At 35.0% G+C, this 24,944-nt stretch overlaps 1 protein-coding gene across 2 annotated transcripts in view; it reads left to right on the top strand.

The window, feature by feature from the left end:
* Positions 1 to 20,306, top strand: part of LOC128553849 (scavenger receptor cysteine-rich type 1 protein M130-like) — a gene marked incomplete at its 5' end in the record, with an annotated part of 43,320 nt that extends 23,014 nt beyond the window's left edge. Inside the window, 10 exon segments of one of the 2 annotated variants that reach the window (XM_053535034.1) lie at positions 724 to 868; positions 1,105 to 1,283; positions 3,854 to 4,016; positions 6,444 to 6,616; positions 6,962 to 7,075; positions 9,395 to 9,514; positions 9,980 to 10,093; positions 12,812 to 12,931; positions 14,233 to 14,248; positions 15,790 to 20,306. In XM_053535034.1, coding sequence (XP_053391009.1) covers positions 724 to 868; positions 1,105 to 1,283; positions 3,854 to 4,016; positions 6,444 to 6,616; positions 6,962 to 7,075; positions 9,395 to 9,514; positions 9,980 to 10,093; positions 12,812 to 12,931; positions 14,233 to 14,248; positions 15,790 to 16,129 — 1,484 coding nt within the window. 2 annotated transcript variants of the gene reach the window in all.
* Between the last annotated feature and the right edge of the window lie 4,638 nt (positions 20,307 to 24,944).

The following is a 24,944-nucleotide window of genomic DNA, read 5'->3' as shown; positions in this document are numbered from 1 at the left end:
AGTTTGCCCTTCATTCCTGTTTGATGAATTTCTTTTGCTGACATTGGTTGACATAAATACATTTACTGACAATCAGATAGTAACTGTATTAATTAAACAGTGAAAAATCTGGTAGACGTAAACTTTATCCAACCCCTAAATTTTTAAAAGTGAGTTTTACCACCCCTATCACAAACATAAGTGAACAAAATATAGATAGGCACGGCTTTGACACTTAAGAAATGGGTTTTCATGAAGGGTATGAAATATTGTTTCCAAAAAAGTATGCATTTTTACACTACCGTCCATGAACAAGCTCAATCAAACCGAGCCTGCAACATTTTCGTTTTTGTCGTGTTGAGCGACCTGTGAAATTTCCACTTTTTTTCTATTGACTGAGCCTGTTCAACGGTGTATGTAGATTTGGGAGCTACCGTCCATGTCCTCTGGCCCTTGGACAAGCTGAACTTAACATTATTACATGTTACAAGTAAAAAATACAATCCAGAGACATCATACGGCAGTGTACAAGCTGAATACAAAAAGAACCATTGTCATAACTTTTTGTTTTGTCCAAAACGTATGATAACCTTTTTGTTTTGTCCAAACGTACGATAAACGCCATATACATGTTTATAGACTATTTTTGTCAATGCTGTCCCCTCTTTATAGCGAAATTGCCGTAGAAAGGTTTATACAAAAAGTCTATTTTATCCTTCTTGATAGTGCTTTTCTTATTTCCAGCCGTACGTTTGACCCATTGGAATGAGTTCAGTGACGAGGGAGCAGTCGAAATTTACCATAATGGATCTTGGGGATTCATTGGTGATCCTGGGTATACTTTTGATAACGTAACGGCTACGTACCTTTGCCAGATATTTGATTTTCAGTATGTAAATATTTGTTTCGTCTATAGGCTTTTTCCGAGTTTTTTTAAAGTCAATGGTAACTTAAAACTCGTTTTATCAGAAAAAGAGGTACTAATTTAATGATCATATATTACACAGAATATTTAGATACAAAAATTTCGATATATATATAAAGCAGCGTATCATTAATTCAAAGAGTTTGTGACTGTGTGGCTTCAAAAATGATTTTCTATTTCATTACTTCAAACTCTTATAGAAATGGAGGCTTCAGCGCATCTGCTCGACCATTGGATACTTATTACAGAAAAGCCTGGCTCAGTTCTTTGAAATGCACAGGAAACGAGACTCATATAATGCAGTGTGATCATCCAGAATTTTCGTTTACACCATCTCTAATGACTACATATAAGAGAGGCACATGGCTTTATTGTTTTGGTATGAATATTTTTATCGTTTCTGCAACATCAATTTTTATGCTTTCAAAAGGGGGTTATCTAATATGTTGCTACGCATCCGTCCCGACAATTCTTGTCCGGAGTATTGGTCAGCAACCATTCCCTGGAATAAAACGAAACTTATTAGGAGGGCGTAAGTTCCAAAAGGAGATGCTCATGTTTGATATCTGTTTCGGTAGGATGTTTTTTTTCATTCAGTTATTGCCCTTTGATTATTCAACATTGGTATACCCCTATGAGTAGATGCACATATTATATTTCTGTTTCGGTCGATTGATATTTCTCTAAGTTATAGCTCTTGATCATTCAACATTTATGTACTGAACTGAAGCGCCATCAATGTCCGAAATATTTTTCCGCAACTGTGGCCTTGAATTCAGCGAAAATGAATAGGGACCACACTCCTAAGTGGAAATGCGCAAACAGTCTTTATGTTTTGGTCAGATGATTAAACTGAGTTACTGCATCTTGATTGTTTTACATTCAAAAAAAGTATAGTGTCATCCTAGTCCGGAATATTCCTCAGCAACCTTTGACTGATATTCTCCGATATTTGATAGAATCTTTCACTCTAAAGGGACACTGAGCATAACTTTTGTGTGCGTTTTCTCAAAAACTATTCGCTTGGGTTGCAAGAAACTTCTTCAGAAGCTTCGTTACTAAAATGGGATATATGCCCAGTTTTTTGTTTTGTTTTTTGCATTTAAAACGCAATAAGCATACTTTAGGGAGCGTCAACTAGTTTAACTGATATTTTCTCGTTTCGTCAAATACAGCTGCATTTCGGTGTATATATACCCGTTATGTTTCGAAAACAATTGCAAACTTGGCTAATACACAATAACAAGAACTGCTAAATCTTAAAAGTGGATTCCTTTTTGAAAAAAAGATGTATTAGTCACAATCTAATGATAAGATGCAGAATGTTATTTCGCGATTCACTGATGTAAAGTTACCGTTACCTAATATTCTAATATGGCTAACATTGCTTTAATCATCACAACGATGTTATGTTGACGTCATGTCAACGTGATATTTAGCGCCATGTACGCATCAAGAAATAGCGCTTTCAAATTTCATGAAATATTTTACTTAATAACATGTTTTAAATGAAATGTCACATTGCACAAATGTTTTGATTAATTTATACACATACTGAATTAGTTATTCACTTTGCTGAATAATTCGCAATAATGTTCGCTCGAACTGAATTCTGCCGTAAGACTTATTACCGTTTCCGGTCCTGACGTGTTTTAACAAATATCTACTATTGGCGCCATGCTTGCGCGAAGAAACAGTTCCATCATATTTGATATAAATGTTACAATAAAGAACATATTATAAGAATCGCCCTCCTGAAATTATTACGCCCGACGTATAACCACCCATCGTGTATAAAAAGTGATAAAACACTGTTTTGCTATAAACTATTTCTTAAAGAAAAGGTTATAAATTTGCACCTGTTGTGGAATGATGCATTAAAAATTTTCATATCTACGCGACAGAGTAGAGAAGTGTTTTGTCAATATATTGCCTATTAAAACGTGACAATGAAACAATCGGCCTTCCATTCTTAATTTTACCTCAGATAATTAAATCCATTGCAAAGACTTGAAATGAAAGGAAAATAAGTTCTTTTCAGTGTAAGATTACTATACCTTTCACCCTGAACACCCAATGTTTTATCTGTTAAATGTTATATATGAATTTTGAAAGGTGAGATTCATAGATGTTACATATAATTGAAACCATTGATAATGACTTTTAAATTCATATACAGCTTAAACATTCTATTATTAAGGTTTAGAATTAGGCTTTATGAAACAAAAATCAAACAACACTGAATCATAGAAAGAAAGAAGACTCTTTCTTTCTATGATTTGCTGTTGTTTCATTTTTGTTTCTCAAAGCGTATTTCTAAGCCTAAATATCTTTGTAAACAAAGCGCAAGGATCCAACTAAATTTAACAAGGATGATGTCATTAGTATATAATAAAATGGTTATTAAAACAACTGCTGGACCTGAGACGGTGTAGACAGCTCGCGCAGATCACACAGATAACGCTCGGCAAATGTGCCCCTCGGTTGATGTGTGTAATCAATAATTTAACGATGCTATTGTAGAACTACTTTAGTCTTGTTTGCTTTATTGCAAAGTCACACTCAGTCTGACAGGCAGGGTTCATAAGTTTTATATTCCACAACCGATTGAAAATTATTTACGTTTTTACGCGCATTACTTCAGGAATGAACATGCACTTTAACAGCGCCCTTCTGAAAGCAGCCTGTAGTATTGCATCAATGAAATCTGTCTTTGACTTTTTCAAAGTCGCAAAACTGCTTAAATTAGCTAAGATAGCCTAACACACTATGATAAAGCAGTAGATTTATTTTCATGTATGAACACTGCAGTCTTACATTATTTGTAGAACGATCTTAATCAAAGAATGAAGCAAAAAGTTCTTTGTATAAAAATTGGATTATCCTAATATGTAATGCATCTATTAGACCTACGTATTTTATTCTTATTTATTTATTTGTTTTCTTCAGACTTCAACATAAGATCAATACGACTGGTAAACGGATCAAAATTTTATGACGGCAAAGTTGAGTTAGAGGTTAATGGTCGGTGGGGATCAGTTTGTACATACGCTATGTCATTTTGGCAGAAAGAGTCAGCTGGTGATGTTGTTTGTAAATACCTGGGTTATTCGTAAGTTAACAAATGGGAATATAAAATAGAGAAAAGTGGAAACTTCACAGATCGCCCAACACGACAAAAACGAAAATGTTGCAGGCTCGATTTGATTGAGCCAGTTCATGGACGGTAGTGGAAATGCATGCTACCGTCCACGCCCTCTAGCCCCGGGTTGAGCAGAACTCAACATTTACACATGCTAAAAGTACAATAAGCAATTTAGAGACATCCGCAGATGTATTCAAACGCCGGTGGACATGGAACCTTCACTGATACACGTGTTGAGGCGTGTAATTCCATGAAGAGCGGCGTTTGGTCCCCAGATAAAGTAAAGTGTTTGCCCTAAACGAGAAAGCAATGGGCAGAACTAAACAAACTGGACTTTAGAAAGGGGATCTGAGGTTATGAAGCCTGCGTATCACAGGAACTGTCAAAAGACAAAATTAAAAAGCAGGCACCATATCCAAGGGGTGATTATACAATACCCAAGGCTATGAAAACGGGAGTATTGGAACCACCCAGGCCGAAATGGTTATGTTGAGAAACAAAACAGTACCAATAACACGACATAAAAGTCGTGCTGAACGATCTGAGAAGATCGAAATATAACAGCCCTGATTGAATGTACGGGGAGACTTTTTACGGCCGCCACACGGCACAAACAACGCTGCTGTGATAATAAAATAGAGAAAAGTGGAAACTTCACAGATCGCCCAACACGACAAAAACGAAAATGTTGCAGGCTCGGTTTGATTGAGCCTGTTCATGGACGGTTGTGGAAATGCATGCTACCGTCCACGCCCTCTAGCCCCGGGTTGAGCAGAACTCAACATTTACACATGCTAAAAGTACAATAAGCAATTTAGAGACATCCGCAGATGTATTCAAACGCCGGTGAACATGGAACCTTCAATGATACACGTGTTGAGGCGTGTAATTCCATGAAGAGCGGCGTTTGGTCCCCAGATAAAGTAAAGGGTTTGCCCTAAACGAGAAAACAATGGGCAGAACTAAACAAACTGGAATTTAGAAAGGGGATCTGAGGTTATGGAGCCTGCGTATCACAGGAACTGTCAAAAGACAAAATTAAAAAGCAGGCACCATATCCAAAGGGTGATAATACAATACCCAAGGCTATGAAAACGGGAGTATTGGAACCACCCAGGCCGAAATGGTTATGTTGAGAAACAAAACAGTACCAATAACACGACATAAAAGTCGTGCTGAACGATCTGAGAAGATCGAAATATAACAGCCCTGATTGAATGTACGGGGAGACTTTTTACGGCCGCCACACGGCACAAACAACGCTGCTGTGATAATAAAATAGAAAAAAGTGGGAACTTCACAGATCGCCCAAAAAACTTACAATTTACACTTTTTCCTCAGAAATGACAGGATAAAGAAATGTTTTGTCTGTCAGATATTTTAACTTGTATTGAAATATTTTACTCTTTGTAATTTTGGGATACCTTTGTGTATCAAGGTAGCGAATACACAACTCAAATTACAAACAAAATATTCATCACATCAAAAATTTGCAAAATTACATAATGTGTAGTTAACTGACAGTTTTGTTGACTTTTGAGCATGACTTATTTTAACAGTGTGCATCCAGTTCCGTTTTTTTTCTGAAGAAATTCTAATTCTAACTGTCAAAACGTGGCTTATTTTAGATTTGTCCTTCTAAACCCAACTTCATGTGTAAGGCTGACTTTTAAATATAAACTTCTAGTCCCAACTCCTTGAGAATGGCTTATTTTAGATGAAGTACTACGAATGGCTGTTTTCATACTTGACCACCTGTGAACACATATTTGGTACTGCCCAGGAGCACTTTTAGACTGTGATCTTTTTCAACCGGTTGCAAAACATTAATTTTGAAAAAGATAACTGTAACGGTGATATCTTGCTTAGTAATTCTTAAAATTTAGATTTGGAATTCTGTATATGATTAATAATGAAACGAACTTGCTATAGCATTGAGATAAGACTGAATAACTTCAGAGGGAGACAATTAGGTATAATTTCAGACACGTATGAACACCTTCTTAGAACTACTGTTTCCTTAAGTCTGTTCCAAAACTATCTTTAAAGAATCACCTTGCTGGTTTCGGACATAAGTGGTGAAGGATAATGGTCGATGGGTCGAAAAACTGCCGAATATTACTAAAACGACTCAGCAGAATAGCATAAAAAGCTTATTGTACTATTTATATGTTAACGGAAGTGTTCCGATTTCAAATGGAATTCACAAGTTTTGATAAATTGCTTTCCTTTACGGAGGATAAAAAAGTAAATTACCGTCAACATTTCTCACACTTTTTTGGTAAAAAGAGAATTCCTTTCTAAATTTGAAGAAAAGAAATGCTTTAAATATATATTTTAAATTGTTGCTATTGTCATTTTAGTAGCATTGATGTAGCTAATGTAATTTTACAGAGGGATAGACAAACTGCTAGAAGATAATAACGTCGGAAACATCGGTGATTTATTTTGGATGTCGGGAATTTCCTGCGATGGAACTGAATCAAGCTTAATGAACTGTACATACACAAAAGGGGCGATTCCACCTTGTTACACCTATCCTTTGTATCTGGCTGTTCAGTGCATAGGTATCATGACTTTTTACGTTTAATAGATAGTCTTATCTTGTTCTTTCCCCCCCCCCCCCCCCCCAAAAAAATATGACTTCATCTGCTTATAAATCTAGTTCTAATTTCAAAAAAAAGCAATCCTTTAAGCATTGGTCTTATCTCATTGTTGAAATAATGATCATAAATTCAATAAAGCATACCCCTGTCCGTTACATCAAAATTGCGATAATGAGAGTAGGAAATAAGAATACTTTTATTTCATCTGCTCTCACAGATAAAAAATATTATTAGCAAATGAGGAGCTAAACTGTATGCATTTTGCTAAAGTCCATTAATACAGTCTTGCTTTGAATTTCATTTTAGACATAGATGAATGTTTATCCAGTCCATGTCTTCACGGAGGTTCATGTGAAAATGGAAATATGTCATATACATGCAAATGTTCTAACAAATGGGGTGGTACCAGTTGCGAGATAGGTAAACCTGGTTCCATTTTTAAAACTTTGTATTCAAAGATGCATTCAATCCAACATATTTACAACGTTTATTTTTTCATATAATATGACATTATACATCTTCCTGTCATTGCGCGCTCGTGATCATTACAAAATGTAACTTTCATAAAGTTATTATTCTGAAGCAATAATTCCAACATATTTTCATTTTAAAGTTATATTTCAATATTGAAACAACAGAAACAACATATAAAACTAATATTCGAAGACATCTGGCAAAAGGGTATTGCATGGAAAGATATAAGGGGAAATACATCCTCAAACTATTTTATTGATGCATTTAAAACGTATTGAAAGATAATTATACCATCAAAGCATTTCTAATAAATTTTAGCCGTAACAATTAAACCAAACGGCATTCTATAACGAAGAAATTACAGCTGCTTGTGGCGGTATTCGAACTCGCGCCGCTCGGGCGCTAGTATAATATGTTCTAACCAATGAGCCAAAGAGTCGATTTCAGAGATTGGCTGTAAACGTGTGGGCTATGCGTATGCGATTGCAACACATTGCATTGAATATATTTTTCAGCATAACTCTTTCAATACTGTCAGAATAATTTGCATGTTAGTATATTGATAACGTAACACATTAAGCACAGATAGTGCTTGACTCCCTTTTCATGTTATCATTGCTATAAGTATTGTTGAATTGCTGTTAATAATAGAATTTGGGTCTTTTATGGCTGATTTGGGTTCATTATATGGATAGCTGAGTCCCAGCATCACACATTATGTCATATACAAAAGTAAAAGGGAACCAGATATTTGATAGAGCAAGTGCTCGTTGTAAAACGTTATGTTTAAATTTTGACCAATCAGAAACAAGTTCTAAAAATAGCACATATGCTGGGGTATAAATAGGTAGATGGATGACAGACAGCTCATTCTGTATCCAGCGGTTGAAGAAGACACATCGAGGAATCAACTAATAATTTAACCCAGAAGATTAGCAGAAGTTCGATAAGGTTTCGAGCTATAGGGCCAGCGCATAGGAATTTTACCTTAAAGGTAATTGAATGCTATAGACGATAGCATATATAGGCTGAGCATCGAGAAGCTGAGACGGAGACCCAGAGTTTGGTAATCTACTGAGATAGTAAGAGAGTTCCAGCTTATTGACGGTTCAGCGTTATTGGCGAAGTCAGCCAAGGCATCGGGGATATACCTATATGGTAGTTGAATGCTACACATGATAGCATATAGGCGCTGAGCATCCAGGAATCAGGGCAATCATATAGACTTTGAGAGGACAGAGGATGTGCATCTATGCGATAGGACTCGTATGTTGTTGATTCAAAGACATTGTCTGACGGGTACTTCAACAAAAAGACCAGTCAAGTATAATCTCCAACCTATAAGAGTTTGAGCTAATCATTTTTAATTGAAGATTGTTAGTTTGAAATATTTAGTGATTTGCCTGATCCATGAAATTGATTAGCTCATAATAGAAATAATTTACGAATCATTGGTACGCAAATCATTTAGGCAAGGTAGCCAGAGGAAAATTCTATATATGAGAAATTTGGTCTCACCAGCTCTACATTTTAACAAAGGACATTCCACATTCGTTTGTCAGCTAGTCTAAGACATAGTCACCTTAGCGATTGCACCCAAACCATTGTTCAAGATACTAAAAGCGTAGGCACTTCCCTGGGTCATATAACCAGTATTCTGACAAATACATACAAAATAAGTAGGGATATAAGTGTCTGTTATAATATAAATAAACTCTGTTACCTCACATATTGCCATTATTCATTTCTGTCAAAAACGTAGAAAAGTTATATTAGTATAATTTTGTTTGATGGTTTGTATAATGACTCAGTGTTCAACTTGTTAAATATTCTTGTCCTCCAGTCGACATTATCATAATAGAATTCTGGTTAAGACAGAGCTAGGGTTGTGAGGGATTACATTTCATGAAAATACTCGGTAAAATTTAATCAGTACAATATGTATTAATTTGCTGTGATGTGAGTTATGCTTCTAAAGGTTCGACTTATAGATTATATAAACTTTCACAACACCAATCTTTAAGTGTCATATTATTTCTCAGTTGGACTCAGTGTTGTCATATTTTCTGGTCCCTTTGGATCATGGAGAAAATTCAAATTTACCATTGTCATTGAATCCCACTTAAGCCGGTGCTAGTGTTGTTGCATATCGCAGATATGAACAGACTCTGTCAAACATAGCCTGTTATAATTAAGCTTGCCTGCGTTCTTTGCTTTCAGAGGAAGTTCTTACAGATTTTACTTTTTACCTGCTGAATGTTTCAGATCTAGAATTCGATGCTTGTATAGACACACCGTGTCTTAACAATGGAACTTGCAAAGATTTACTTGAAGGATTCAAATGTATCTGTGCTATTGGATTCGATGGGGATAAGTGTCAAAATAGTAAGTATCTGGTCTGATTAAATGAAAAACAAAATATACACGTGACTGGATGAATCAAACTAATAGTGGTTGCTAAGGTAATGAAGATTGATCCTATGAAGTATGTTATGTACAAATAACTTTAATCATCAAAAGTCTACTGCATTCATATGAATATATTTATACACTTCGTTCTTTGAATTATTACTTATTCCAATAATTGAACACAACATTTTCGGAGGTTCATCCGTTGCATAAACCTTTTTCAACAATACTTACTACCAATAATTAGTACTCAATAAAAAATGAACCGCTAATTTTTCTACGTAATTATAAGCATAACTCAGATTTTTCTTCAAACTATTGTGAACTGGGATTATTTCGGAGATAAAATATGGTATTTTGCCACTTCCTTGTTGGTGTTTTCAAGTTTCAGAGAATTTAGTCAGTAGTTGAATCTTGTCTAAACATTGTTTTACCTAACAGATATCAATGACTGTGATCCACCACCATGTAGAAATGCAGGCAGTTGTGAGGACAGAGTCAACGGATACAAGTGTTACTGTCTAAGTGGATACTCTGGCATAAATTGTCAAATAGGTATTTAATTGTCTAAGAGATAATGTACGAGGGTTGTTCGATATGTAATGTGTATTGTACTACAGCACGATAAAAGTATGCACAATTTCAGCAATACTGGCACAAATAGAAAGCTGTATTCAATACGTTTACAATAGTGTATACATGAATCTTTAGTTCAATGCAGTCTTAAGATAATCTTCATTTTAATAGAGCCAGTCGTTGACCACTGCTGTTAAAATGGTTGGAAAAAAATGCTGAGAATATTGAAGAAATAAGAGTTTACACAAAATTTCGCACTGAACTCGGCCGTTTCGGTAATGCAGATTTTGACTGAATAGGGGGAAGTTTATGGGCCCAGTATCGTAACAGTTCGTAGGTGGAGAAAGAAATTTCATAGTTAATCTGAGTATGTTAAAGTTAGGGAAATGATTGAAAAAGGTGGCAGATATATAATTCGCATATTGCAAAAGATGTTGGCCTAATAAATATCGAAAGTGTATTTCATTCTGAAGCGGTTTTTGAAAGTACGAACTAATTCTGCCAGATAGATACTTCATCCATTGACAAATGAACAAAAAAGGGTACGCGTACGAACGGCCAAACAATTGTTCAAAAAGTTTTCAACGTTAAACCAAAGGCATTTGGAAACATTGTTATTGGTGACGAGATATGGGTGCACTATTTCTAACCAGTTAGGAAAATTGGAAACATGATATGGCTAACCAACTACGGTAAACGGCCAGTAGTTGCCAAAAGGACAATGAGCACAAAGAAGATTCTCTATGCTATATTCTTCTCATGCGATGGTAAAACCATACAAGTTCCGGTGCCGAAGGGCAAAATTGTCACTGGTTGGTATTACCGTGATGTCGTTTTGAGCACAGCATAAGAAATTATATCAGAAATGACGTCCAGAATTTCAAAATAAGTGTCTTCTGCATAATAATGCTCCAGCACTTACATCTGTAATTTTAAAGCAATTTCTAAAGTCGGAGAAGGTAATCGTCTTGTCACGCCCAAAGTACTCTCCAGATCTAGTCTTACCTGCAATTTTTTCCTTGTTCCAAAACTGAAAAAGTTCTTATCTGGGCGTCGATATAACTCCAGGCAAGCCTTGGACTCAGCCTTCAGCCAGTGTCTCAGAGGTATACCCAAAACAGCCAACCGTGACACATTTCTGAAGTGGATATACAGCCTACAGTTATGTATTTCCAATCGCGGAGAATACATTGAAAGGATGTAAAGTTAATTTGATCATTTGAGTCAGTTCTTTTTAAGATAATACTCAATGAACATTACGTAGTTTACATGTATCGAACAGTTCTCATACATATCATTTTCATGATAATTAGGTTCGCATATTGTAGTTTAAATCGAATTCCGCTAAGGTCATTGACAAACACATTTTACTGATCTCGGATACGATCTTATTATAATTACTTCTAGCGTCATAAGCATCATAAAAGGTAAAACTTCTGATTTCAAATCACTTGCCTCTCGAACAGAAACAACACAATTGGCTTACAGAAGCTTGTTGATTCAACCCCGATACTTTTTGATCTTCGTCGACCATCAGAAGGTGCAAAATTGATATCAAACTTAAGTTCTGTCGGTGTTACTCTAAATCTCACGATTAATCAGTTTTTGCAAACATGCATATTATCCAATAAATGACTTTTGCCCATGAATTACTAAACTTGAAATAGACTATTAATGATTAAAACTGCAGTATCTTATACCTTTGATATATTAGAATCATGAAAAAATGGTTTGATTTGATTTATGCTAACTAATGAAATACTTTATTCTATCAGTTAAATATTTTTATATCTCATCACTCACACTGTGAAACCTATATTTGCGATATATGGCTCCAATACACTTGTATATTGTGTATGAATTTTAAATTAAAATAGTATGAAAATTGTAGTCGCATTTTGTTTATTATAGCATATTTCGCGATTTAAATTATTTTACTAAATGAGAATTTCATACCGTTATGCAGCAAAAAAAATGGAACTTTATGTTTGTGTGCGTCTTTTTACCGTCAAAACACGTTTTACATCATGTCTATTTACGTGCTCCTGATTCCCGCGCTGAGATTAAAATTGTTGCAAAATGCACATCTCAACGTAATTAAGCATAAAATAAAAATAAAATTTATTGTTGTTTTTTTTTGGGGGGGGGGGGGGGGGGGGAGGAATATGATATATATCTATTCTATTTCACATTTTCTCACTTCTCAGTGAGATATATTCCCTATTCACGAAAAACAAACAAATATCCTGAGAGGATTCCTCTATATATTATGTAAATTTCAGTAACCTTTTGCTACAGTTTAGGTAGATAGTCGGAACAACTGCATAATAACAAGTCTATTTAAAGCTTGATTGGTCTTTTGTTTTCAAGTTTTCAAGTTGAAGGAAGACGAAACATTTGTAATACAGAGTGTTTGGAATTGTTAGGACCTATATGCTAGTGCCATATTAAATGAGTTGATTAGAAGTATGTTCTAAAGCGTATGTTAAATACAAATGTCGAAACTCGGTATCTCAAATTTCAAGGGACCATGCTTTTTATTTCGAGATAACCGGAATTCGAGTTATGAGGAGGGACGTATAAGGACGAAATATTTTTCGTTTTTTATTTTTAAACAAAATAGCCTATTATGTTGCCAACCCGTCAAGAATGGCTGGAATAGCTTAAGATGAGATTGTTATTCACTTTTATTTATAGAAACAGAAAGCCATACTACGTTAGTAGCAATACTCGCGTCCACAATTTGTGTGTTACTACTTGGCATTGTCCTGATTGGTTGTCTCTGTCTCAGGTACAGGAGAAAACAGAAAAAGACAAGTAAGTTCTTTATTAAGCTGATCTATATTGTAAACTAGTAGTCAAAAAATGAGAGACAAGTCTTCAACGATGTCGCAATTTTGTATGCGTCTGTAAATACTAATTGATTTCATTGAAAACACATTTTTGCTTGTATAGGGCTGAATATGTTGAACAAAGGTAAGGTAGGAATTACATTACATTTCAATTGAATGACCTAAGACGAGGCGAAAAAGGGTTCGGGTATTAACGGACCCGTGTTTACTTTTTATAGTAATGTCTTGCCGTTTTCAACAGTAAATTTCTGTTAGGTTGTAAGTTAAACATTGATCTCAAAATGACTAACATCTTTACATATCCGCTTAGGGAGGAAAACTTTTGCAACTATTTCTCAATCATTTGATCTTTATAACAGTATTTATGTCTCGTGTTTTATTCATTTCTACCAAATGAATTTCACAGTGTTTCTCCTTAGTAAACGTTTTTGAGTTCAAGTTGCACTAATTAATAGGTGCGTCATCATCATGATGACCCATGTGTTTTTAAATACCTTATTTTGATGTTTGTTCAATGGAGTGCGTTTAACGTCGTTCGTTTTCATAAACAATTAAATGCTAAAACTTACACGAAATTGAACTGTTTCCTTGTTTTACCGTAAATTGTGTCAATCCCTGATTTTTTTCTAAAATCCTAACGAAGCAGTAATACTCCAACCCATTTTATGTTAAGATGTTAAAATCTACGAATAAACCTCGATATTTCGTGCGCACGAAATTACATAATTTCATGATATCAATATTTCCAAGAAAACGAAACAAACAATGCATATAGAAATGTCTGACACAGCCATTAATGTTTATCTCTCTCATATCTAAATAAAGATGTAAATAGAAAGAAACCGATAATTCTAAAACGTTTCGAATTGTTTGCCAGTGAAACAAAGAAGGTTTAAAAGTGTGCGTTATTATTCAACAATTCATTTTTTGACGTCACATTTATAACGCCATATAATTAGGGGGCATAACGGCCTGCTGAAAAAGAAATCAACTGAAATCAGGCAAATATTTGATGGATGTCGTTAAGTGATCGTTGATAACGTGTTAGAATCGAAATAATATATCTGCAACAATGACTTGCGCGTGAATAAAATCGTTGTCGTTTAGATGCGTGTAATTATTTCACTCGGACTGCACCCTTATGATATAATTCCTTCGCATCTCAAAACAATGATTTTACTCAATGACAAATTACTGATTGTTATATATTATTTCTTACATAAATATCGCATTCAATATTTCCTTATGTGAAATGTTTGCTTTCAGAATCAAAAGGAGAGGCGTAAGTAAACACAAATTATACGATATGTATTTCACATTCTGGAATCAGAAAGTCTTCGTATGCAATGCTTGTTCGGTTATTAGTGTAAACTCAGGTATAACTAATGAAGTTCTGAGTATAGGTAATCCAGATCTATTTCTTCTCAGCTCTGTGTTAAAAATGTTTATAACGATATGACTTTGATAACAGTTCAACTAATATAACGAATATACACTGAAGAAAACTGAAAGCGCCTCATTTCTCTTTGGCATATATTTCCTTCCTGCAACTATTACATAAATATCTCATTTTTATTTATTTGTGCTTTTTCAGCTTGCCAGTTGTCCGCTAAGCACGTGCAAATTGTACTGTAATTCATTTCATAAAAGTTAGTAACGCGCAAATCAAACATGTTGAGGCAAATAACATCTCACCAATAAGAATTCTCTTTAAAATAATTCCCAGCGTTTTCTGTCATTAAGAATCTCTTGACTAAAGTCGTAATATATCATTCTTGTCAAAGACACATGTACCTCAAAATCTATAGTGTAAGCACTTTTTCACAAAATACAAACCCAGTAATCTAGGTATGTTAGAGTTGTCAAAAATATATCAGATAGACTGCAATCTAATGCAGTTCTAAGTGTTAAAAACCGCGCCAACAATAGTTATAACACGAAAGCGTTTATGACGTGAACTTCTTGGTCATTTCTTATATTCTTTATCGACGGATTTTAGATACTAGTAATTACATGATATAGACTATCGAGTCTATGTGAATATGAACCTGTCTAAGCAAAACACGAGCTTTGCCAGCTGAATAAAAAAATCTTAAGAAAGATTCATTGGAAGCATAGAATGCAAGCAAGCACAATATTAGCCGACTAGAGTTGATGGAGTCTGTTCATGAGGAGTAAATGAAATTTGTACTTAGTGTAAAACCCTTCACGCTCCCTAGCACCGACTTAAGCGGATACTATTATACAGAAATGGTAAATGGACTCCATGGCGCCAAAGGACCAACCAGAAGATATAGCAAAACTAAGTCATTGGAAGGGATGCTTTTATGTCTTTCACGCAGTTCTTAAGTAGTGTTGCCGCTTTGAGCCTTTCTGTTATGTTGTTCTGTTGCACCTATACAACGACAAACCTCATGGCGTTTGACGCAGAACGTCAAAGAACTGAACGTTGCCCCGACATAGAATTGCTCACCAAATGCTGTTTGGCTGTTGTCAAACGATGCCCTGGCAAACGTCGACCGCTAAAACCTTCCGGGATGGCATGCGCACTGCTCTTAGATATGTCAGCCCGCCATACTCACAATATCTACATTTTGAAGTACAATATTTACTTTTTTATAAAACTTTGTAGATCATGGGAAGAGTATAATATCAGAATGGAAGAGTATAAATCAGAATACGCACGACGTTGCGATTGTAATAGTCATCTTAATAAGGAAATATTCTCGAAACAAATTTATGAAGCGTTTTAATATTATTGAATGTAAGAGCAGTTATAGCAAACTCGAAACAGTTATAATCTAATTTTGTTTTGCGTTACAGTAAACCAAGAACTGAGGAGGAAGCATGCAAAGAATCAAATACCACAGATCAAGAGGGGTACAAACATATTTACCATTCTGTGAAAGAGAATGCTTTCGGAACAGACACTAGCGAAGTATATGCTGAAATCAAAGAAGGGAATTTGGATGATTATCTTACTCCAGCATCAGTTGTTGGGCCAGCTAAAGACGCTGATGGCTATATTACAATCGGAAATGATGAAAACAGAGGAGTACGCTATCAAAACCGAAATGACACAAAAAATGACGCTTATTCAAAGCTTTCTAGAATTGAAACGTCTGACGACTATTCAAAGCTTTCTAGTTCTGAAACTTCTTAGGAGGAATCTGCTAAACAATTTGCTTCGACACATTGAATGCAGTCATGAGCATAACGTGATATATCTTTAAAAACAAATCCATATTGGAGTTTATTGTCTTGCCTTAACGAGTTGCATGTTATAAATTTCCGGCATTAACCATGAATTTCCCGTTATTCTGTTGTCTTTTTTATAATGAACTTAAAATTATAGATAGGTGAAGAAAATATGACTGTCCTTGTGTAAACTGTTTTATACCTTAGTAGACAGTAATATAAGATATATGAGAAGTATTTTGAATTATCCAGATGTCATTATTTACTTCATGTTTTTTTTAAGTTGTGAAAATTATAGATAATGTATGAAAATATGTCTGTCCTTATATTATGAAAAGTTTTTATACTTAGTCGACGTAATATAAGAATTATAAAAGTATTTTGAATTATCCCGATGTCATTTTTACTTCATGTTCATGTTGTTTTTTTTACAATAAAGCGAAACTTATGGGTAAGTGATAAAATATGACTGTCTTTGTGTTAAGAAAAGTTGTTTTCATACCTGAGACGACAGTGATATAAGATGCATGAAAACTATTACGAATTATCCAGATGTCAATGTTTTACTTCGTGGACTAACATTATTAGGTTATTTAACATTGTTCTGTACAATACGGAGATATATTTGGACTCGTACCCAGCTGAGAAAACCATATTGGACGAGCCGCTAGGCGAGTTCAATATGGTTTTCTCAGCTGGGTACGAGTCCAAATATATCTCGTATTGTACAGTACAATGTTAAATAACCTTTTTATTCTATATCTTTTTTTATCTTACTATAATAATAGTTTAAATTAAAGATGTTTCACTGAATATTGTATTCCTGCCTTTTCTAGTTTTTCCCAGCTTAGTATGAGTGCAAATATATATTATACAGAAAAATGTTAGACCTTAAATAACCTTTTTATTCTATATTTATTTCACTTCATACGTAATATACGTAATTCATTGAATGTTGTTTTTTCTGCTTAATATCATCATTAAAAAAGTATATGGTGAAACCTCCCTACATTAGCCATTTGGCGATTTGGGTGGTAATAATACTTGGCTGAGATATTATGCCCACAAACATTGTCAGCAAGTTTGGTGAAGATCGGATAAAAACTGTTCGACTTAAAAGAGCGTACAAGGCTAAATTCCCCGTTTTTCGAGTAATTCAAGGACTATAATCAAAGAGTGCCTGGTACAATTTGGCTGGTTATCGAAATTGGCCGAGATGTAATGCCCACAAACATTGTCAGCAAGTTTGGTGAAGACCCGACGAAAACTGAATTATAGAACAGACATGTTTTGGATGCTAACCGTCCGTCCGCTGCCATTCATAATCTTCTCCATTTTGTTTCTTAACCGTCAAATAAAAACTGCTGAGGTAGCTATTCAGACAGTCAGGGCTGATACCAATTTCTAGGTTTCGTCCGGAACGGCTTCTTTTAGCGACTTTTCAAATATTCCAACATCTGATGATCCTTTTTACTGTATTTTTAAGTTTTTGATTGTTAACGAATGTTTAATACATGTATCTAAATCAGATAGCATTGTTATCCCTTGAATCGTTTTTGTGTGTTGTAAACTAAAAAACTCAAATTAAATCCAGATTTCAAGACGCATAATCAAACTCTGTACATAGAGCGCCTACTTCATCCGATTTACATTCGGAACATTTTCACGCGTTTCGGGCTTTATCATATGTTTAACATGAGACTGTTGAACCGTCCAAATACAGAAAATACAGGATTTTTTGTACGCGCGTGCGTCCAAATACAGAAAATACAGGATTTTTGTACGCACATGCATCCAAATACCGTAATATATTGTACGGTCACGCGTTGCAAATGAACGTTCGCAATTGGATAGATAAAATAGGTATAGAAAAATTGAGGGATAAAGGCCCGTTAGGGTTTTGATATATTTAGTTTTTTTTTCTGTGAATTTCAAATTTTATTTGTGCGATGTTTTTTAATACACTTGTTACTAATTTTATACTTCGTCTGCTTTTTTTGAATGCACAATCAGACAAACGTTTGATTAAGATCGAAGTATCAAAGAAGTAAATGTCTATCGAAGATATAAAAGCTGAGATAAAACTTTGTTTAAAAACTATTGCAAGAAATCGAAACAAAAACTCATTAGTTTTTCAGTATTGTTCATACGATACAGGTTAAAAAGTGCAATAAAATTATTGTAAAGGGAAACTCTCGGTTTTGACATGTAAAAAAGCGATATTTGTTTTATAGAATAACAGCAATGCATTGTTCTAACTTGTAACTAAATACAAATAAATGAGGTGTAAAAAGAAATTTGTTTAAATACTTCATACAAGTATAGTGTCTTTTATCAAGGTGATAACAAGCTTATTCCATTTTTATCGAGCCCGCTTACAGTGAGCTCGACTTAGTCGCCACTTTTGGCGGTTCGGTGTATGTGCGTGCGTGTGTCCGTCCGCCCGTCTGTTCGTCCGTCCGTGCGTCCGTCCGATTTTGTACGGACCATAACTTTGACATGCATGAACCAATCTTATTTATATTTGGCATGAATGTTAACCTCAAAGAGAAAGAGTGTCATATAAAAAGTAAATACTGCTTACAATGTTCCTATCTCAAAAGTCAAGGTCACAGTTGGAGGTCAAAGGTCAAATTGAAGAATGAGTTTCTCCGGAGCATTTCATCTTAGTGCATGATGGAATTTTGATGTAATGATCATCATTATGAGACGGCGCAAGAACCAAGTCCCTAGGTCTAAGATCAAGGTCATACTTAGAGGTCAAAGGTCAAATGCAAGAATGGCCTTGTCCGAAGCATTTCTTTTTTTATACATAGAGGGATGTTGGTGTAACTAGGATGTGATCTATACTTACATTAAGTGTTTTGAAAACATTCCGTACAACCAAATTTATTATTTTCAAATTTAATGTGCAATTTTAACAATTACTATGATTGAACGTATGCCATCCACCACTTACTACGCCGAACTTTAAAACGCCACAAATTAAGGGTCACAACTCAAGAGAAAAATCACTGAACGATGTACACAACTAGGTTTTTAGGAACTCGGACTTTTAACCAGTAGTATAGGAGAAGTAGCACAGATTGGAAAAAAGACAAACCGAAGTAAAAGTAATGTACTTAATTAAGGCCATACCAAATTGGATCTATGATTAGCGTCCCTATCTTTGTAAGCTCGACAATTCAAAGAATAAAGAGAGCTTACCCGCTCACCACGGCTTCGGCGTCGGTGTCACACCTTTGTTAAGTTTTTCATACCAGTCCACATTTTGTCAAAACCTTTTGAGATGTAGCTTTGAAACTTTCAACACTTTTGCACCATCACCATATCAAGTTTTAGGCAAGTATTGCGACGTGATTCCTCCATTACATGTAGCTATGCAGGTGGACCAAGTCGGCCACACACTCCGTCCTCCATGTGCCGCTTAAAACAAATGGAATGGCAAATTAAATATTCATTATTACCATCATAGTGATTTTCGGAAATTACTCAGTTCATTATAATTAATATGTTGTAATTATTTTAGTTTGGTTACGACTAATGCCTCAGGTGTGCTCTCAAAAAGCAAAAGAAGTCACATTTGCTTGAAAGTTCAAAGTTAAAGAATCAGGAAATAAGCTGAATATTTTATTTCTAAGTCATTCAAATTAGCAAAAATACTTTAACAAACATGTAAGTTTTTATAAACGATTTTTAAACTGTTAAAGACGTCTAGTGCCTAAGGTAAGTATTTATACTCTAAATATCGGCAATGCATCTGTTTTTTAGGTAACAGTCAACTCCCCAGTGGTGTTTTTGCCACTGACCGTTCCAAGGCGGTGCCCCACTGTGTTCCTTTGTTTGTTCGTTTTGTCCTTGTGTGTTCCTTTATTTGTTCGTTTTGTCCTTGTGTGTTGGCTGTGTGTGTGTGTGTGTGTGGTGCACGCGTCTGCGTGCTGGGGGTTTCGTTTTGAGGAGGCTGCGTTTTTGGTACATGGCATTCCCTGTTTGATATTTGTCTTTATTTATGAATTTCATTTGCATCATTGACGTTATTGTTACTGCGAGATTTTTTCTGAGCTGCCTGGTATCATTTTAGTCTTGTCAGAGTAGCAAACTACCGCACACTACAAATTCTGTTTCACGAGCAAGGAGATACACAATTATGATATGTAAATTGGTCAATGTATAAATAATATGTTAACGTCACTCTGATGAACATATTCAATAAATAATGCAACTGTCTGAATATGAATATTTTTGGCTTTTTTTTTCTTGCCTTATAGTGTTTTCGCTAGTCTGTAACTTGTAGATTGTTTGTGCATTTCTGTGAATTCTCTAAAAAATGGTTTAAGTCGTAAAATGGATTGTAATATTATGAGACAATTTACTTTATAAATGTTTGATGACGAAGTTTTGAAATTATACCTACATCATATTGTTTTGAGTGCATGATATATTTCAAAAGGTACTTTCAGTATTTTGTAAACATGTTAGCAAAACAATAAATGACAAGATGACTGTTTTGTTCGCTGTATTAAAGGCCCATGGTGCCTATATTTAAGTTCCATTAGGGTTAAAATTTAATAATATGAAATAAGGCACTGTCTCAATCGGGAATCGATCCGACTTCAACTTGTCCCATATCATTTGAAAAGAGCATGGAAGGACACATTTTAAATCTCATTCGGTATATCGCATGTTACCGTAGATGGATCGATCCCTCTTTCCGTCGTTACGCGTAGGATCTATTCCCTGTCAATTTATAGCTAGATTTTGAAATAAAAACCAACACTGCACATATTGTATCTTATTAGTTACCTATATAAATGCTGTAAAAAAATCGGCTTGTATTTCACAATTAAATATGAACAGGCAGAAAAATATTCCGATTTGTACCTTTTAAATTTCGTATTGTACCTTCCGTGACTACTTTCATTAATATGCATGACCTGACATAGTTCTCTAAATAGCGCACCTAAAAACTTCACTTAGTTCCATTTTAATATCAATAAACATTGAAGTTTTCGTTCAATAACAAAACAACAAACGAAAAGGTAGAGGTATATGATAAAAGGGTCATCATAACATTAGCTAGATCTGGGACTTTGTATTCGGCTGTCGTGGATTTTGCAAAATCCGATCTGGCAAAAATCCACTCGAGCCGAATACAGCATCCCAGATCGAGCTACTGTTATAATAACTGTATTGTATTACAGGTAATTTCCGCCACCCTCCGGAGAGGTATATTTATTTATATCAACTGTTCTCAATAGGTGCTTTTATCTACAAGTGCGCACTACGTGTATATATACCATATACTAGTATCCATATTTGTATTGATGTGCAAGACGTTGCGGTTCGGACAAGTTATGTGGACGCTTATGAGGCACAAGACAAAAGCTTATTCTTCCGAAAAATCCGAAGTTAGAGGCTCTGTGCACGTGCCGGAAGTATACATTTTTTAATTCGATAGCATATATCTCATTCGGTATATTGTATATTACCGTTCGCGACAAAAACCAATAGGATCAATTCCCCATAACAATAGATGGGAAAGCTGTCCAGAAAGATAGTGCATAATTATATGGTTTGAAAAACAGTTCTTTTATACTGCACATGAACAATAGATTCAATTGAACTTTCTACTTCGTTCATCAGTAGTTAGACCTTTAGAAAACAATTATTGAAAGTAACATTTAACAAGAAATTCATCTTTTTAAAATTTTATATTCATAACAGAAAATGCGGCAGCCACATATTAAACAAGTAGTTTAGAAAACAATTAATGGAAGTAAGATTTAACAAGAAATTAATATATTTTATATTCATAGCGGAAAATGTGGCAGCCACATATTTTTAAACAAAGACATTATGAATCTTTAAGAGGTGTAGTATGTACTACCTTTAATATTACACGCCTATACAAGCATATTCATTGTAAAGTTATGTAGATCTACACTCTGAAAATGTGAAAAGGGGAAGTTTCATATTTATGGAGTCTCAGGTTTGTTTAACTTTTTTACTGCTTTTTTATAGATTATAATGTAACACTGTAGTAACATTTGCTTATTTATACGGCTCATGATGTAGGTGCTAATTTTCGAAGTTAAGCAAGACTTAGTATCTTCGTTTTAAGTAATTGAAAATCAATTTAAGAATAACAAAAATTAAGTATAAAACAGTTTTTAGCTCGACTATTCAAAGAAAAATAGAGCTATTCTACTCACCCTAGCGTCGGCGTCGTCGTCGGCGTCAAACATTGATAAAATGCAAGTACATATAGCTATTACGTAAAAGCATATAGCTTTGAAACTTCTTTTCTTTTCTAGGTCAAGTACCAACCTTTTAGGGTCAGTTCCCATAACTCTGACATGTATTTTAGCCAATTTATGCAGATATTGAATTGAAACTTCACATGTGTCTTCGGGGTTATAACTCTAGGTCAAATCCCGTAACTCTTTACATGCATTTTGGCTTAATTATGCACCCTTTTGGACATAGAAAATCCTGGTTAAAGTTTTGCATGCAAGTTTGAAAAACTTATTTTTATCTTTTATTAGGTCAAAGAATCAAGTCTCATAACTCTGACATGTATTTTGGGCAAATAATGTCACTCTTGGGACTTACAAAATCCTGGTTAATGTTTTGCCTGCAAGCTGCAATCTCCAAAACAAATTCAGAATTGGAACTTTACATGTGTCTTCGGGCTTATAAAACTAGGTAAAAGCATCAAGTGTCATAACCCTGACATGCAGTTTGACCTGAATAAAGTTTTGCATTGAAGTACATGTAACTATTATGTAAAGGCATGTAGCTATAAAACTTATTTGTTTCTATTTTTAGATCAATAACCAACATCACATGATCAAGCTCCATAACACTTACATGTAATTTGGGCAAATTATGCCTCAGTTGATACTTACAAAATCCTGATTTAAGTTTTGCATGCTTATATATATATACATAGCTAATGTGAGGTATATGACTGTAATTTGCAATCTTTTTGTAATACGGTCATACATTGATACATTGATATGAGAAGCGCAAAAAACGTTAAAATTACTATGGCTAGGCTTAACCAGGTTATCACCGGCGCAGTCGCTTTTCGTCAGACATTATTTGAACTTGACCGCTAATTTTCGCTCTGATAGTGCACTTGTTAGTCCCCTATTGGTTGAAAACCAGTTTCGGGGACTATAGGAATGCGCTTTTCCGTCATTTTGTCATTCGGTCATTCCGTCCGTCGTCCGTCCGTCCGTCCGCAATTTCTTGTCCGGTCCATAATTCTGTCATCCATGAAGGGATTTTAATATTACTTAGCACAAATGTTCCCCATGATGAGACGACGTATCATGCGCAAGACCCGGACTCCTACCTTAAAGGTCAAGGTCACAATTGGAGGTCAAAGGTCAACATGGCTTTTCTCCTTTCCGATTCATGAAGCGATTTTAATATTACTTGGCACAAATGTACCTCATAATAAGACGATTTGTCATGCCCAACTTTCAGACCCCTAGCTTAAAGGTCAAGGTCACACTTAGCAGTCGAATGTTAGCATGGCATGAACAGGGTTTGCTTTGTGTCTGGTCCATAACTCTGTCATTCATTAAGAGATTTTAATATCAGTTGGCACAAATGTTTCCCATGAGGAGATGACGTGTCATGCGCAAGACCCGGACCCTTACCTCAAAGGTCAAGGTCACAATTGGAGGTCAAAAGTCAAGAGGGCTTTTCTCCTCTCCGATCCCTAACTATCCTATCCATGAAGGGATTTTAATATTACTTGGCACAACTGTACCTCATAATAAGACAATGTGTCATGCCCAACTTTCAGACTATCAGTTGGCACAAATGTTCCCCATGAGGAGATGACGTGTCGTGCGCAAGACCCAGACCCCTAGCTCAAAGGTCAAGGTCACAATTGGAGGTCAAATGTCAACAGGGCTTTTTTCCTGTCCAGTCCATAACTTTGCCATCCATGAAGAGAGTTTGATATTACTTGGCACAAATATTTTACCCATGATGAGATGACGTGTCATGCGCAACACATAGAACCCTGGCTTAAAGGTCAAGGTCACACTTTGCGATCAAAAGTCAATAGGATTTTTTACCTGTCCGGTCTATAAATTTGTCATGCAAGGCATGATTTAAATATCAGTTGGCACAAATATTTCAGGTCAAGGTCATACTTAGAGGTCAAAGGTTAAATTTAAGAATGACTTTGTCCAGAGCATTTCTTCTCCATGCATGGAGAGATTTTGATGTAACTTGGCACAGATGTTCATTGCCATGAGGCACCTTTTTTAAGAATTACCTCCCTTTGGTGTTACTATAAATAGATTATATTGTTACTTTTTTATTACTTACCGTAGGGAAAAATCGAGACCACTTTTCTGTGGTACAACATGCATGTTACATTGAATTTGTAGATGTATTTTTTATCTATATCTACATGGTAAAGAGTTTTGTGCGGACTTGTAACACACTTTTTTCTAATAGATTTTTAAAAAAATTTTTTTTATTGATTTCCCTTTGTTGTTACTATAGATAACTTATATGATATATTTTTCATAATTGGCCAAAATAAATACATATGAAAGCAACTATAGGTTTTTCATGTATGCAAATTTTAATCCAAGTGTTTTGTTATAACATATTGTATACATAGTACAATATTGTTTATACATCATTGACATATATCAATTCATTATGTTATACTGCAGTAGAAACAATAAGGTGCCTTCCAGTAGGGGACTTGTCACAGTGTAGAAACAGTGAACAACCCAAACGGAAAT

The sequence above is a fragment of the Mercenaria mercenaria genome, unplaced genomic scaffold, assembly GCF_021730395.1.
Source record: "Mercenaria mercenaria strain notata unplaced genomic scaffold, MADL_Memer_1 contig_4386, whole genome shotgun sequence".
NCBI lineage: Eukaryota > Metazoa > Mollusca > Bivalvia > Venerida > Veneridae > Mercenaria > Mercenaria mercenaria.
The sequence above is the reverse complement of the archived record's forward strand: the minus strand, read 5'-3'. Positions and strand labels throughout refer to the sequence as shown.